The 14,715-nt window shown below is 46.3% G+C and overlaps 1 protein-coding gene across 2 annotated transcripts in view; it reads left to right on the top strand.

Annotated features, from left to right (window-relative positions):
• LOC119383680 (uncharacterized) overlaps nucleotides 1-12,895 on the top strand; it is a 73,761-nt gene extending 60,866 nt beyond the window's left edge. For both annotated transcript variants that reach the window (XM_037651957.2, XM_037651956.2), the window contains 3 exons: nucleotides 5,897-5,953; nucleotides 10,423-10,479; nucleotides 12,624-12,895. In XM_037651957.2, the coding sequence (XP_037507885.1) occupies nucleotides 5,897-5,953; nucleotides 10,423-10,479; nucleotides 12,624-12,895 (386 nt within the window). The remainder of the gene's footprint in view (nucleotides 1-5,896; nucleotides 5,954-10,422; nucleotides 10,480-12,623) is intronic.
• Nucleotides 12,896-14,715: the final 1,820 nt, after the last annotated feature.

The following is a 14,715-nucleotide window of genomic DNA, read 5'->3' as shown; positions in this document are numbered from 1 at the left end:
TGGTTGCAAAATAAAAAAATGGTGGCTGTTTTACATCACACAGTCGCGTAGTCTGGCAGGTACTACCCGTTGCCTGCGTCGGCGTCTAACTGCCAAGGGCTCGTCGCACTAATCCTGGTCTGTTTGGTGCTCGGATTCTTCTTCGTCGTCTTCGTCGTCGTCTAGGTGAAACGTTTTACTTGTTGCAGACCACACCTGAACTGCGAAACGTGCGCCGTCGTTGCGTAGTTACTCCCAGTATCTTTGTTCAACTGTGCCACTCTTTACGTGTCGGAAGGCAACACTTCGGTTATCACTAAGGGGCCTCGGTACTTCGGTTGTGTTTTAGTGGGATTTCCCGTGTGTTAGGGCGCTGCCTTCAAAAACACCACTTCACCCTCATCATACATCCTTGCAGGGTAATGCCGGTGGTCGTATGCTTTGATTCTTGCTTGTTGTTCCAGTAAGTCATGTCGCGCAGTTCCTTGAAGCTCACTTGGGTTCATCCAAGCGTTTTCATCATTCATTTTCGCCTCTTGCAGGGCTAACCCATAAAAAAAGGGCTTGTAACTACGTAGCACTTCGTAAGGGGTCTTTGCCGTGCTCTTGATCACGGCGTTGTTTAAAGTGCACTGAACATACTTGAGGTTTGCATCCCAATCACGGTGCTCTGGCTCTTTCATTGCCGTAGTGATGACGGGCAACACAGAACGATTCACTCGTTCCACTTGTCCGTTAGCATGAGGGTGGCGTGCCGAGTTCAGAACGTGTCGGACACCTCGTGTCGCGGAGAACGCTTCGAAGGCTCTTGAGGAGAAGCAACTGCCTCGATCCGTAATGATGGTTTTAGGAAGGCCTCTCTCGAGGATGAGCTCTTCGATTGCGCGCAATACATACTTTGTTGATGTATCTCGAGTAGGAAAAAGACGCACGAATTTCGTCAAATTGTCAACTGCAAGGTGCTGGTTTCGTTTTTTGCTTGGAACGAATGGAGCCATGTAGTCGATGTGCACCGTTTCAAAGGGGCGTTTGCCAGGCGGAATGGGGTTGAGGAGCCCTTCCTTTTTCCCACGAGGGACCTTGTTGAAGATGCATTCAAAGCACTCTTAGATGTGCTTTCGCACGTAGTTGCGCATCCGAGGGAACCAGGAAGACTCCTGGAATTTTTCCACAGTTCGGTCCACAGGAAAATGATCAAGCAGATCATGACATTGGACCACAACTGCTTTCCTCATGCACTTCGCTAGCACAAACTTCATTACCGTCTCGTTGTCAGAGTCGATGATCCGCATGAGTCAACCATCCTTGAGCACACAGTCCTGTGTTCTGTTCTTGTCTTCTCTCGAGCGGTTACGTTCCGGCTGTTCAAGTATTTGTATAAGTTCTCGCAACTCTTCGTCTCCGCTTTGAGTGGCAACTGTCTGGTCTTTTAGACTACAGGTCAGGCACACCTCAACGCGTCTCTCCAAAAGATCATCCATGGTATCAGTCGGACATTTTACTGGCGCTCTACTCAAAGAGTCGACATGCTCCATCCGCGACCCAGCTGATGCCTTACTGTGAATTCAAATTGCTGAATGAGGTATACCATCGCGCAATCTGTGGTTTCTGTGTTCGCTGTGCATTCAAACAAATGAGGGCCTGGCAGTCTGTGACCACCGTGAAATATATGCCCAAGAGTAGGAACCGCAGTCGATCAACACACCACACAATGACCATCAGTTCCAAAGTCGCGGAATAATATCTGCTTTCTGATTCAGTTGCCTTCTTGCTTACACAGCACATAAGGTGCCAATTGTTACCCTTTTTCTGAAGCAGCATTCCTGCTAACCCTTTGGAACTGGCGTCAATGTGCAATTCGGTTTCCGCTTTTGGATCAAACAGCTGCAACACTGGCTTTGGCGTATTTTTTCCTTCAGATCTTGGAAACTGCTCTCTTGGTCCGACTTCCATTCAAATACTGCATCTTTCTTGGTTAGTCTTGTTAGTGGTTCAGAAACCAAGGCGTACTTATGAATGAACTTCCTGAAGAATCCACTCAATCCGTGGAAACGCCTCACCTCATGCACATTCCTTGGCCTTGGGAACTCAGATATTGCGTTTGCTTTGACCTCGCGTGGCTGTACTAGTCCACCCATCAGACGGAAAGCCAGGAAGTCCACACGGTCGTTTGCAAATGAGCACCTGCTGAGTCTCAGTGTCAACCCGCATCTCTGAATGCCTGCAGGACTTGACGCGATCGCACGACCACTTCACTCCACTCTTTTGCCGGTATGTGGATGTCGTCTAGGTAGCACCACACGATTTCACCCCTTAGTGGTCCGAGCACTCGATTCATAAGCCGTTGGAACACGGCAGGCGCATTTGTAAGACCAAAAAACATTCTTTCTAATGACCAGTTTTTTCTGGAGTGATGAACGCTGCTTTCTTCTTGGCTTCTTCTGTCAAGGGCGCTTGCAAGTAGCCTTGAGCCAAAGCCAGAATTGTGTAGTAGGTAGCTCCTGCGAGGCCTTCGAACTGATCATCTATGTTGGAAGGGTTCTCCTTCACGGTTTGCGCGTTAAGCCTTCGGTAGTCGATAAGAAGGCGCTTATCCCCATTCTTTTTGTTTACTACGAGCACGGGGCTGGCATATTCGGAGTTCGTCTCGGTCACTATGCTGAGGTCCTTCCATTCCATGACAATTATTCGGATTGTTTCTCGCCATTCGGAGTTTGTTCGATGTGGACGCACTGCAACAGGGGTTCTACCCGGCACTTCTACAATGCCCATCCCACCCCCCTTCAGCACACTTGTGCAGCTTAATACTGCTGGAGTAATTGCAAAGCATTCTCGGAATTCGTTCAAAACGTCCACGTGTTCTGAATACTGGGACTCTCACAGAGGGTCCAAGGTTCACGTCACAGCGTCGTACCGGTTGTCGTTCAGTGACGCAGGCGCCTCTTTCACCGCTTTCTTTCCCTGCGCAGCTTCATCCAAAATGGTTCTTCGTGCAAAAACCTACAGTACCTCTACTGGTGTAGCTCGTCCAAGCGGTTGACTTTTTTGTATGAAGGCTTGTCCGTCCCCCACTGGGTACATAGGAACAGTAACTTCTCCGAGCGTCATGTCGAGCAGGACATCTTGACCACAGTGGCTGTATACGACGGGAGTGGTGATCCTTTGCTCCGTGCACAATGTAACCCAGTTTACGGTGTCCCTCTGGACTACGCATTCCTGCTTAGCTCTCAATTGCAGTCTTTGGTGACTTTCAAAAGGGTCCAGATGAGCAAACGGACAGTCACTACAATGCCAAAACCGCAGAGAACCTCCCATTCTTGAATACGCGATGTACAGCAACTCTGTGAATGTCTCGTAAAGCAACTCTGTGAATGCCTCGTGGTTCTCAAACCATGCTTTCGTGGAATCATCATGAGCGCAGAACACATAGCGTGGCTTATGTTCTTCGGTACAGTCGTTGATTATGGCAACCCCGTCGAAATGCTCAAGCCACTCGTCGGGGCTTCGAAAGTAGCTCCGTGAAATGTCTTGGGCTTCCTGGTTTGGTTGACAAGCTGCGCTGGTGCTGGCGCAGTAGCATTAAAAGGTGTTAGGTTCATAGTTCTGGTGCGTTGAGGTAGCGGATCGAATTGTGTCTATAGTTCCTGGAAACGGCGAGTAGCGCGTAGGTGGTGTTAGAAATCCGGGACTCACAAATCACAGGATTGCTTGGTAAAATAAAAAGAACGGTTTTAATAAGTTGAAAGAAAGAAATGCTCACACGAAGGAACACACGTACAGAAGTCCGTGACACGGGGCGACACACACAGCGTCCATCTAACTCAGACTCACGTTCTCTCGCACTCGCATACGCTCAACCGCGCCGTCACACGAACGCGCACACTCTCTAGAGACAATCCCACAACCAGGCTAGTCCCAAGCCACGCCGCTGATCAGGCGCACAGGATTGGTGGCGCTAGCTACCCGCTAAAAAAAATAGCTAACACTGGTGAGCGGCAAGCTCTGTCGTACTCACCGGGCTTGTTTCTCAGGTGTGCTCTGGCGACCGTATCATCCACCGTATCCAGTCCCTCCCCATAAAATGTCACCAGGCTACCAGGTAGATGCAAGAAGACACATGGGCGAAAATACAAAGCAAGGGCTTCCACTCTAAACTGCCTGACACGAAGAGCGCGCACAACTAACTTCATGGTTCTCGCTGAAGAGGCTAGGCACTGTGGTTGGCAGTCTCCCTTGCGTCAATATTACATCTCTTCGTGTGACTCGTCATCCGGCAAGGCTCCACTATACGATTCTTTTCTCGAAGCAATTTCAAGCAGTGCCGTAGCTGTGCGGTAGGATATTTCACTGCCACGCCTGAATGACTGAGTAGTAAGGTTTTTGTAATGATGATGTTCTTTTGCGCGCACACACTCTACGACGGTGATTTTATAGATGGGGGCACGTACGCTTGCGGGTAAAACATGTTGACAGTAGCCGTCGTATAATTTACAGTAAAGTTACCAACGCCTATTACACTCAAATGGCACGTTATGTGCGCGACGTGCAAAATTGTTCTCCTGTTTTTAAGAATATGCAGCATGATAACTGGGATACCTGCACTGTTCTATGTGTACAATGTAATAGTGCTCGCATTAGCGTTTTTCTGAATAATGATTGCCACAGCGCTATCCTTAAAGTTCCTTAAATGCTGTTGCCGCTTAGCATGGTAAACAATTTTGATTGCGATCACATTACATCTCTCACCCGAATATTGACGTTGTGCATCCTTCAAATTACGTGAATACCACGAAATCTTGCATGTGACACACACACGCAAACACACACACACGCACACACACATGGGTGGATTGATCCACTGAACTGACTTTAACATGTCGTACACTTGTGCTCACCAAGATTGTTGCATTTCGACTGTTTTCTGTCTTTTCTTGCCGCATGGTCACTTAGAAAATTACACCATCTCCCACTGAAGTGAATCATGGGGGGATGCGAAGCAACGCATGGGTCGACTTAAAGTTCCGTCCATCACGCGCGCATTGACCGATGTTAACGCGTCCTTGCAAGTGGAGCACACCATGAATTCACTGTAGTTGCTGTTGCTGTTACTCGTCCCGAACTCTTGTTGGAGTGCGCCACGCGGGTTCATCGCGCGTGCGCAGAATCTCGTTCTCCGAAGCCATCACCTGATTGCTCAGAGAGTGTAAGGGGGAGAGGCCACAGCGTCTTACCCAGCCCCTTACACAGGCCCGAGCGCGCTAGCGCGTGTCAGAGCGTTCTACTAGGATACAACCCGTTCGTTCATCGCGCGTCTGCAGAATCTCGTTCTCCGACACCATCACCTGATTGCTCAGAGAGTGTAAGGGGGAGAGGCCACAGCGTCTTACTCAGCCCCTTACACAGGCCCGAACGTGCTAGCGCGTGCCAGAGCGTTCTACTAGGATACAACCCGTTCGTTCATCGCGCGTCTGCAGAATATCGTTTCCCGACGCCATCGCATGAGCGCTGAGAGAGTGTAAGGGGGAGAGGCCGCAGCGTCTTAGCCAGCTCCTTACACAGGCCCGAACGCGCTAGCGCGTGCCGGCACACGGGGATTTGTCTGCGTTACGTCAAGCTAGGACGGCATACGGCAGCCCGGGCCTCTAAAGTGCTCTGCACGTTGCATCATGAAGGCGGTCGAAGAAGACGAAGAAGACTTCTCCTTGACGCGAGCGCGTGCTCAGATGGCTATGCTAGTGGTAGAGAGCGGACTGTCGCCAATAGAACTACGCACACAGCCCAGCGTAAAAGCTGCTTCGCATCTAAAAATACAATAGTACTCAGCTAACGCTGTGCTTGCTCTCTACTTCACCGACACAATAACGTGGTAATATTGAGTGTTTATGCACGTGTGATCTATTTAATATTTGATTTTCAGACAGGAAAGCTGAAGAACTGGAACTGCCGGATGTGTATGGCATAGCCATGGCGCCCCGTAAGTAGAACACCGGCGTACTTTGATGATTATACCTTGAAGAGCTGTCTTATGTTAGCATGAATGGCTTGAGGTTAAATTACGACTGAAGCACAAGGACTGGTCTCAAGACAATTGTATGTCTGATTTACGCGACACGCACACTGTTAGAAACGAATAGTACGCATAATAATAAAAAATGAGTTCCCGAGTGAAATCTATTTCTGTAACATGGACTACCCCACATCTCTAACTGCAAAGTGAACTTCGAAATTGGAAAGCTTAGCGTAAAACAGTGGTGGTAACATTACCAACTTTATGTTCTCTATATACGGCCTTCCCTTTTTTGGCCGGGATACTTATATGTGTCCAGCAGTCAAAAGGAAAACGCTGTCAAGAACGAGCTGAGTGGCAATTGAACCCGCTGTTTTGCATTTGTTCTTCAGTTTACTTCTCGCTGCAGAATAATCAAATGTAATACAGAGGTGTTTACTCCTGTGATGTGCCATCTATATACAGCTGAGATTCCCGACAATCGAGCATATACACATTCGGAACTTTCACAACTCAGCCATCAACTTCGTCAATCATTTAGGTCTATTACGGAGATGACACTGTTATAACCTTGCGTTTATTCAGCGTTTCGTTTTTCTACAATTATAGGGACACATTATATTGCGCAGAAAGGATACGAATTCTATAATTTCAGGCTCTCTCCATTGGATTTCAGCGCTGTGTGAATAGAAATATTTATTGTGAGTTCATAGTATCTTCACACCTGAAGCTGTGACGTTTGTGAATAATCCTTTGCAGGTAAAGTTGTTGGCTCTTTTCGGGAAATTAGAAAATAAAACAGTCCATGGGGGCGATCGGAGACTGTTCGTTCTGCTTGTTCGTTCTGCTGGGGAAGAACAAGCGCGCTGATTGGCTGAAGCGGGAGATGCCACTCAAGGCCGGGGGGTGTCGCCATTTCTTTTCTTTTTTGCTTGATCTTTTCTTTTTTGGTGACGTCATATCGCGGCATAACGAGTGGGCTGATCGGAGATCTCTGTTCTGTTCCATTCATTCTGTACCCATTCTGGCGGCGTACGCGATTGGCAGAAGCCGGAAAAAACCATGTCTCTGAGGGACGTAGCCATTTTTCTTTTTGCTTGATCTTTTATTTTTTGGTGACGTCATACCGCGTAATAACGAGCATGTCGTCTGCTACAAACAAACGGAGCGCGATACCGTTCGCACGCGTTCTCTCAAGCGAACAAACGGCTTCGCACGGCGTGATGCGGAGGTTGCGGCTGACGCAACAGCTGATTTTGAGAAAATGGCGCTTCCGACGTATGCTTCTCTTGCGGTTGGAGGTGCGAGATGCGTTTAAAGGCATGAGCGAGTGCTGCGTCTCTTTCTGTTCTCGAAACGAACAGTGTGAACAAAATGAACGGGCATGCCACTGGGCTGTGGTCTTACGCGCAGGGACATTTTAGTTCAAAAGCGCTACCAGCTACTGCCACGTGTCGTCCCGGTCCTCACTCGTGAACGACGGCCCCAGTGGGCACGACGGCGTAGGTTGTGGGTGCTCTTTTATAAAATTACACCATCTCCTGCTAAAGAGGACCATGAGGCGATGCGAAGCAGTGTTTCCGCATGTAGAGCCCGCGTTTCAGAGGTGGAGTAGTGAGGGGTAAAGGGGAGAGGGGAAGCGGAGAGGGGGAACGGAGAGGGGGAGGGGAAGGGAGAGGGGGAAAGAAGATGGGGAGAGGAAAGGAAAAGGGGGAGTGGAGATGGGCAGTGGAGAAGGGGAAAGGAGGGGGAAATGGGAGGGGGATAGGGGGAATGGGGAGAGGTGATGTGGAGAGGGAGAGGGGGAATGGGGAGGGGAAGTGGAGATGGTTTGCGCATGCACAGTAAAGGTGGTCACGCCGCACACCACCACCACCGGAATGAACTCCGCTGTAAGATGCTTCACATCTAAAAAGCCAGCAGAAGCTCCTTTTGACGATTCGACACTCGGGAGCCAAGCCAGACATTCCGTTGGGACGACATCTTGAAAAACTGCGCCAACCGCTACTATTCTCTTTTTTTTTCGCGTGCGCGACTTCACATAGCGAACACGTTAGAAAAACTAACACCAATAAATATCAGCGCTCAAACCTATTGCTGTTTCAGAAACTGTCTGAGCTTGAAAAGTAAAACAATAACTTTTCGTATAACAACTGTATTTATTAGAAGGCGAGAAACACTTCGTTTTGAAATATACTGTCCCCTTGCCGAGGACAAACGATGCGCGTCTACTTCCGGAAAGCTCGCCGCTCACCGCTTGACGATTGGCTGTCCTCTTCCTCTCGGCGGAAGAAAGCTGCGGGCCGCTCACTTTTGTGACGGAACACCGCCAGAACGAACGCAGAACGAACAGAGATCTCCGACCCCCCCCCCCCCCCCCAAACAGCCTTATAAAGGATACCTAATATCACGAAAAAATAACAATGTCGCAATTCACTAAAAATCCTTTATCATCGCTGCTAGAGCAACATCTTTTTAAACCAATACATCTATCATTATACAAGTAGGACGTGCTATACCAAAATTATATACTGCACTGCCCCAAAGATAAAAAATGAAAGCTGTTTAAAGAGACACGATTCGACAAACCGGAAATGCATCTTGATACTCCGGCCCACATGAATAAATCAAAATGAATGTCGGTGTCATTTTCACAAGTTAGACAAGGTTATGATAAGATTCGCGGAGATTAGGCGTTTCACATTTGCAGGCAATTATATTTCCACACTGAATTGTTTTTTTGTAATTGTATTATCACGTAATTATAGATCATGTAATGCTTCCATGCAGGAGTCGAACACATTACACTTCATCCTTTCTAAGAGACGTCTATGGAACTTTATTACTTCATTTGAGACGTTGAATATCTATGTAATATATGGAATTCGCAAAGTGCGCTCTGCGCATTCAGTAATTAAAAATAGGATATGACATATTTAGGTTCATCAACTACACTTTCCTCAGCTGCATGCCTGTTTCTCCGAATTGTTGATACAACCGCTGTCACTGATGCATGAAATGGGCAGAAAGCTATTAGTTAAGGGGTGACTACGCAGAAGTGTCAGTTTTATGTATCTAAGGGCGACAAAAACACACCGATACAGCTGCTGCGCAGTTCTTTCATATCAGCGCCCACGGTTTTAAGCAGTTTCACCGCTTCAATCAAGGGCAATAAATCTACTGACATCTAAATGGTGCATTAGAATTGGGCAGGACCATGTGTGCTACCATGCAACTGTTTTATATGCATCATTTCATTACGTTATGGCTGTCCAGGAGAGCGTTATATCTCAACTCTGAACCTAGACTAACTTTGACCCTGTGAGTTAAAAATTGTAGCAGTTGCAATCAATATACTTTAATGTGGGACCATTACTCTTCTGATTGTGTGACACCACCAAAATTGGACGCCGCGGCAGAAAGTCGTGACAGAAAGCCTCACGACCACAGCCATTGCTACCACTCAGCAGCGGAGCGCACTGACCGCTGCGCTCCCGTTGCATTCTGCCGCCGCTGCAAGGGGCGACAGTGGACGCGCATCTGGCTGTTCACTGCCTGGTTGGCGATTCACTAGACAGCGCGTGCTGGGAAAGGAACCACTGTTGCGCTTTAGAATTTTCGATGAAACTTGAACCGTTCGCTTCCACATAGCCAGGCCAAGCAGGAAAGCGTGTTTGCAATTGCCAGTTCACTGTCCGTTCAATGCTTTCCTGTCTATCAATGCTGTCACTGTCCTTCATCGAAGCGGGTCTCTAGTGATTTCAGCAAAGGTGCGGAGGAAATTAAGAGGGAGAATGAGAGAGTCATTGATACCTTGTTGAGACATTCACACACTGTTTCTTTTTTGTAAACAGCTGAAATAACTCAAACCCCTGGTGAATACTGGAAGGGGGGTTGGGGACTCAGACCGTTCTCCTGACTTTAGGCAGTGCTTCCAACGAAGTACGACACCATCGCAGCGCAGGAATGAGCGTTTCGTTGAACACAAAAAAAACCTCGCTATGCTTCCAAAGTCCATACTGACAGTATTTTCGCCATGACGAATAATATTCTCACATTTGCACGTTGTCACAGACGCTTAGGTACCCTCATAAGTATTGGCTCGCTACGGCTACAGTGACATAACTACACATTCCATGGTTATGCCAGAAATAAACTTAAACTGATTTTCGCAGATGTCGAGTAAAATTTTTAATAGGGGTGCACGTGGTGTCGTGGGCGCAAACCTGGCACCTAGTTTCAGAGTACCTACTGACACGCAAAGAACAGTAAATGTTCTTTATTTGACATTTTTGAATGCTTGAAATATGCCAAGTCCATCGCTATTCGGCTATATCAGACACGTTGCACCTGGCTTGTGCACTAGATGTATCGTTATTCAAAGTGTACAGCATTTTGATTCTTCACGGTGAAACATCAGCTACTTCTATTTTCAGCACCAGGACCCCATGATCTTTTACATAACCCAAACGATGACATAACAGGATATACTGGTGAGTGATTCATGCTGCTCCATTACGGATGAATTCATTCATGTGAATGGAGGCATTCGATGAAGACCAAGTACTTCTTCCTCTAAACTTAGTACTGAGCTTCTCAACTTGCAGACACTCATACTATGTAAAGATTTTACCCTCAATGCGCATTGTTTGGGCAAAACGTGTATAGTCGCCCCAAGAGTTTCAAAGGTATGCCCGGTGCTGGCGACGTGTCTAGATATTGGCAATAGAAGCATGGAGTGCACATGCACATTGTTGTTGTTAAAACGGTAGCGAAATGGATTTTCGGTTTGACCGATATACTGCAACTTGTGGATAGAGCACTAAAGCCAATAAACTACATTATCTGTCTCACACATAAGATCGCCACGAATTTTCAAGTTAGTCATTGGCGGGGCTTTTAGCCACAGTGGTCGTCATCTGAATGCATACTTTTCATCGAGGTTTGCGACATGCATGGCAACCAGCGTGTGAAATTTAGTTATTTGGAACTTCGGAGGACGTAAAAATATCCAGAGGACGTAAAAAAAAGCTCCCAAGCTTGGGTGTGATGCATTGTACTTCCGAAAATATTTTGTCAGACGTTGGAGCACGGGAATGTGTATCTATTTAGATAACGTTGCTCAACTTAAATTATAGACATAGTGCGGTATGAGGAAGACGTTTTAATGCTATGGAATAGCTGCTACCGTTAGTTCAGTGCTTACTAACACAAATATTGAAAGACACCAATAAAAACACTAGCCATTCGTAACCACAGCTCTCACTATTCCAGTGGCCTTCGCCTCTTTATATTAAAAGCCTCCATATCTATTTCATAAGCGTTGCATTGTAAAGTACACTGCGCGCTGTTCGGTAAACGTGCAGGCTTCAGCAAAACACTGCGTTGTGTACCCACCGACAAAGAGCTAATGAGGTAGCAGACTTCGCTGGTGTATTTAGTACCGGGATGTTACAGTTGAGAGCTAATACTTCGTGTGCCTTTTTCTTCGCGTATTTTATGTTCCCGCTCACATCACCTGATGAGCATAAAGTTGTTCTCCGGTAATTTTAACTGCACAATTATTCAATGTGAATATACCAGCAAGACATCCGAAAATGGCTGACGAAAAGCAAAAACGAAGAACGAAAAAAGAACTGACGTTTTAACCAAAAAAACGTCATGCTACGCTAACGTATTCGCGGGCAGAGAGGCAGGGAGGGCTTTAAAAGATCATTACCTCTATCATTGCAAAATACAAACATACCATATAGCTGCCGCACATAAGCGACATAATTATAATATGAGGACACGGTCAGGACAACCTAGCTCTATTTTTAACTTTTGGCAGCTGCTTTCACCAAGAATTAAAATTCACATCCGCATCTTCAAGTGAGTGCTTGAACTTCCGGACGCAACAATAGATGTCCAGAAGGGGGCATTAATCACGACTGCGTACTAAAAAGCCTGGCACTTCGTAATTTACTGATGCGGACATATAAATAGCATGTTTTAGAGTTATTTCGCTTCGAAATATTTTCATGCAGATAGAAAGTGTTAAGAGCCGTTACGGGCAATGATTTCTTTGTTTCGTCACAAAAACTAAACGGAACCTTTTTTTCAGTGGAACGAAAATAAAACTAGCACGAACTACATTTTGTTCCGACACCCTGCTGACAGGTGCTTTGAAATTTGTAGCAAGTTGTCAAATCTGCACGTGCACAAAAGGTGAAGCGATCAAATAATTCCACTATTGAAGGACCACCTAAAAAAAGATATGGGAATTTTATAAATGATGAATGAAATATGGGCATATTAAGATGTAAACGACTAAAACACCTGCGCAATATGTACCTCAACTCACTGAACAATTTCATAATTTGTTGTCTATGCTCAGACAACAGAAATGATATGCCCTAACGCATGAAATGATCTAAACTATTTTTTGAGAAGTCTGTGGTATTCTTTCTCTAATAAACATATCTTTTAAAGAAACTCTCTAATGACAATAAGCGTGAACACTTACATGTTCTCTTGTAGCATGGAATGGAACGTTTATTGCAGAAATGCAGTCGTTAATACCTGAAATAATTTCCTGTGCCAAACATTTTACCAGAACGTAGTTCTCGTTTTCAAATGTGTGCTTTATTTTTGCTAGGGCCCGGCATTGCAGGTGTTCCTGAATTCTCCGCCAACAGCTCAACACTTATAACTTGCGGCAAATGCCACTGCACATTTCCCTGGCAAGCTAAATTTTACGGCGATAAAGTTGGCTGTACATCTGACGTCAAAAAGTTCAGCTGCACGTGTACACACAAAAGCTGCAATACCGGAAAGCTGGTGAAGTGCCTAAATAACTTGGCAAAAGGGAAGTGTGTGTCATATCGGTACCACATTGACTGCTTGGTTTCAAATAAAAACACTGGTTGACTTTGCACGTGTTGTGTCGTTTCCTTTGAGGATCAGACTCGTCAGTAGGCAGATAAGAAAACGTCCCTGCTGGTTTAGCTGGCTGAGCGCCAAATAGGGTGCGTAACGTCATTACTCTACTTTTGCCTAGTTTTGTCAATGTATATTATAGTTGTGCTTTTAAGTGCACTGCACACTCTCCCGCGTTTTTTTTTTTCTGCCGTCGGCTCGCCGTAAGTTAAATGTTAACGTCTACGCGCTATTTCCGAGGTTCAACGTTTCAGTTCGCCCGAGCATTTCTCCTTGCCTCGGCACCAGCGCAAAGAATACGTTCTTTCTGTGCACACTTCTCGTTTGCACACTAACGACATTATTCCAATGTGTCTGCTTTCAACTGCTTTTATCGTCAACTGCAACATCACTATAGGTCGACCCACGCTCACGTTGTCGTTTTAGCCGTGGTTGTGTTTTAGGGGCGAAGCTCCTTAAGGCGACACCCGTTCGTCCCTCGTAGTCGTAGTCGTAGTGCGTAACCAGTCTTACGCTTTGACCTCCAAGGTGGTGCCGGTGGGAGATTTTTCCTGCGCGTTGTTGAACAATAAAAAATTCGCAGCGGTAGCTAAAAGCCGACTTCTTCTGTCTCTCATTCCCATTAGCAGCCATTCTTTACCTCCAAGGTAGTGCCTGGTGAGATTTCTCCTGTGCGTGATTAAACAATAAAAATTTTGTTCAAAACGCCGTTGATTGATGAAATAAACCAAGGAAAGACGCCAGATGTTTTGTAAAAGCAAAACGGAGGAACGCCAGATGTTTCTAAAGCAAAACGAAAAGACGCCAGCTGCTAAACGAAAGACGCCAGATGTTTTCTAAAGCAATGGTTTTCTAAACAACGAAAATTCACAGCGTACATGTAAAATTAAAGTGAGCTGCAAGTCGTCATAACTCATCGAACCTTTAGTATAAACGCGCCCGATCTCACGTCGGTGATGATGTACTGGGCAGAATTCACGGAAGATTCACGGTTTACCGATGAACCTCCGCAGCTTCGCCCACTCATCATCATTCACTCCGTGGACATGCTGTGATTTTTAGCTGAGCCCGGCAACCAGCTTCTAACAACCCAGATGAAACCGGTGCCAATGTACGATTCATTTCTGAAAGACTGTGGCGTACCTCCTTCTGACCCGCTGCTAGGCTATCAGTTTGACGAGAAGAAGTGCACGCGGTGGTTTACTAGCCCATTACAACTGTGGTCGAGCGCGTTTTCTTATTGGCTGCATCTATTGTGGAGTGCATGCCTTGATAGTTTCAGGGATACACTGAATACGAATATGAATCGAATACTGTTTCGCTAGTTTCTGATTAATAAGGCAACTATTTTCAGTGCAGCCATAAATTGGTAGTATAACCATTTTAGAAACAGCCCAAGAGTTTCACATTTTATTTGAAGTTAATATTTAAAAGCTTTAACAAAAGAACATTACGATGACTTTTACCGACAAAAAATACCACTATTCTGTAAACTGACCCAACGCTCAGAGCGGCAAGAGTGTGCTAGCAACTCTCTTTTGCGAGAGTAAACGCTTGTCCCATATTTCACTCCCTTTTCAGGAGTGCTGGCAACTCTCTGCTGCACAGAGTAGGCACATTCTCTCGACAGAGTTCTGGTACTCTGGCTGAACGAGAGTGAACAAGCTCTCTCGCCAGAGTAACGTCATGCTTTTGAAATGGAGTACCTACACTCTCGGCTGGAACTACGCTACTCCCTCACAGAGTTTTACAATGCTGGTTGGGCTAGTGTGCATGAACTCCCTCCAGGAGTAAAATCACTCTTGCTGCTA

Source organism: Rhipicephalus sanguineus, chromosome 2 (genome assembly GCF_013339695.2).
Source record: "Rhipicephalus sanguineus isolate Rsan-2018 chromosome 2, BIME_Rsan_1.4, whole genome shotgun sequence".
Lineage (NCBI taxonomy): Eukaryota > Metazoa > Arthropoda > Arachnida > Ixodida > Ixodidae > Rhipicephalus > Rhipicephalus sanguineus.
The sequence above is the reverse complement of the archived record's forward strand: the minus strand, read 5'-3'. Positions and strand labels throughout refer to the sequence as shown.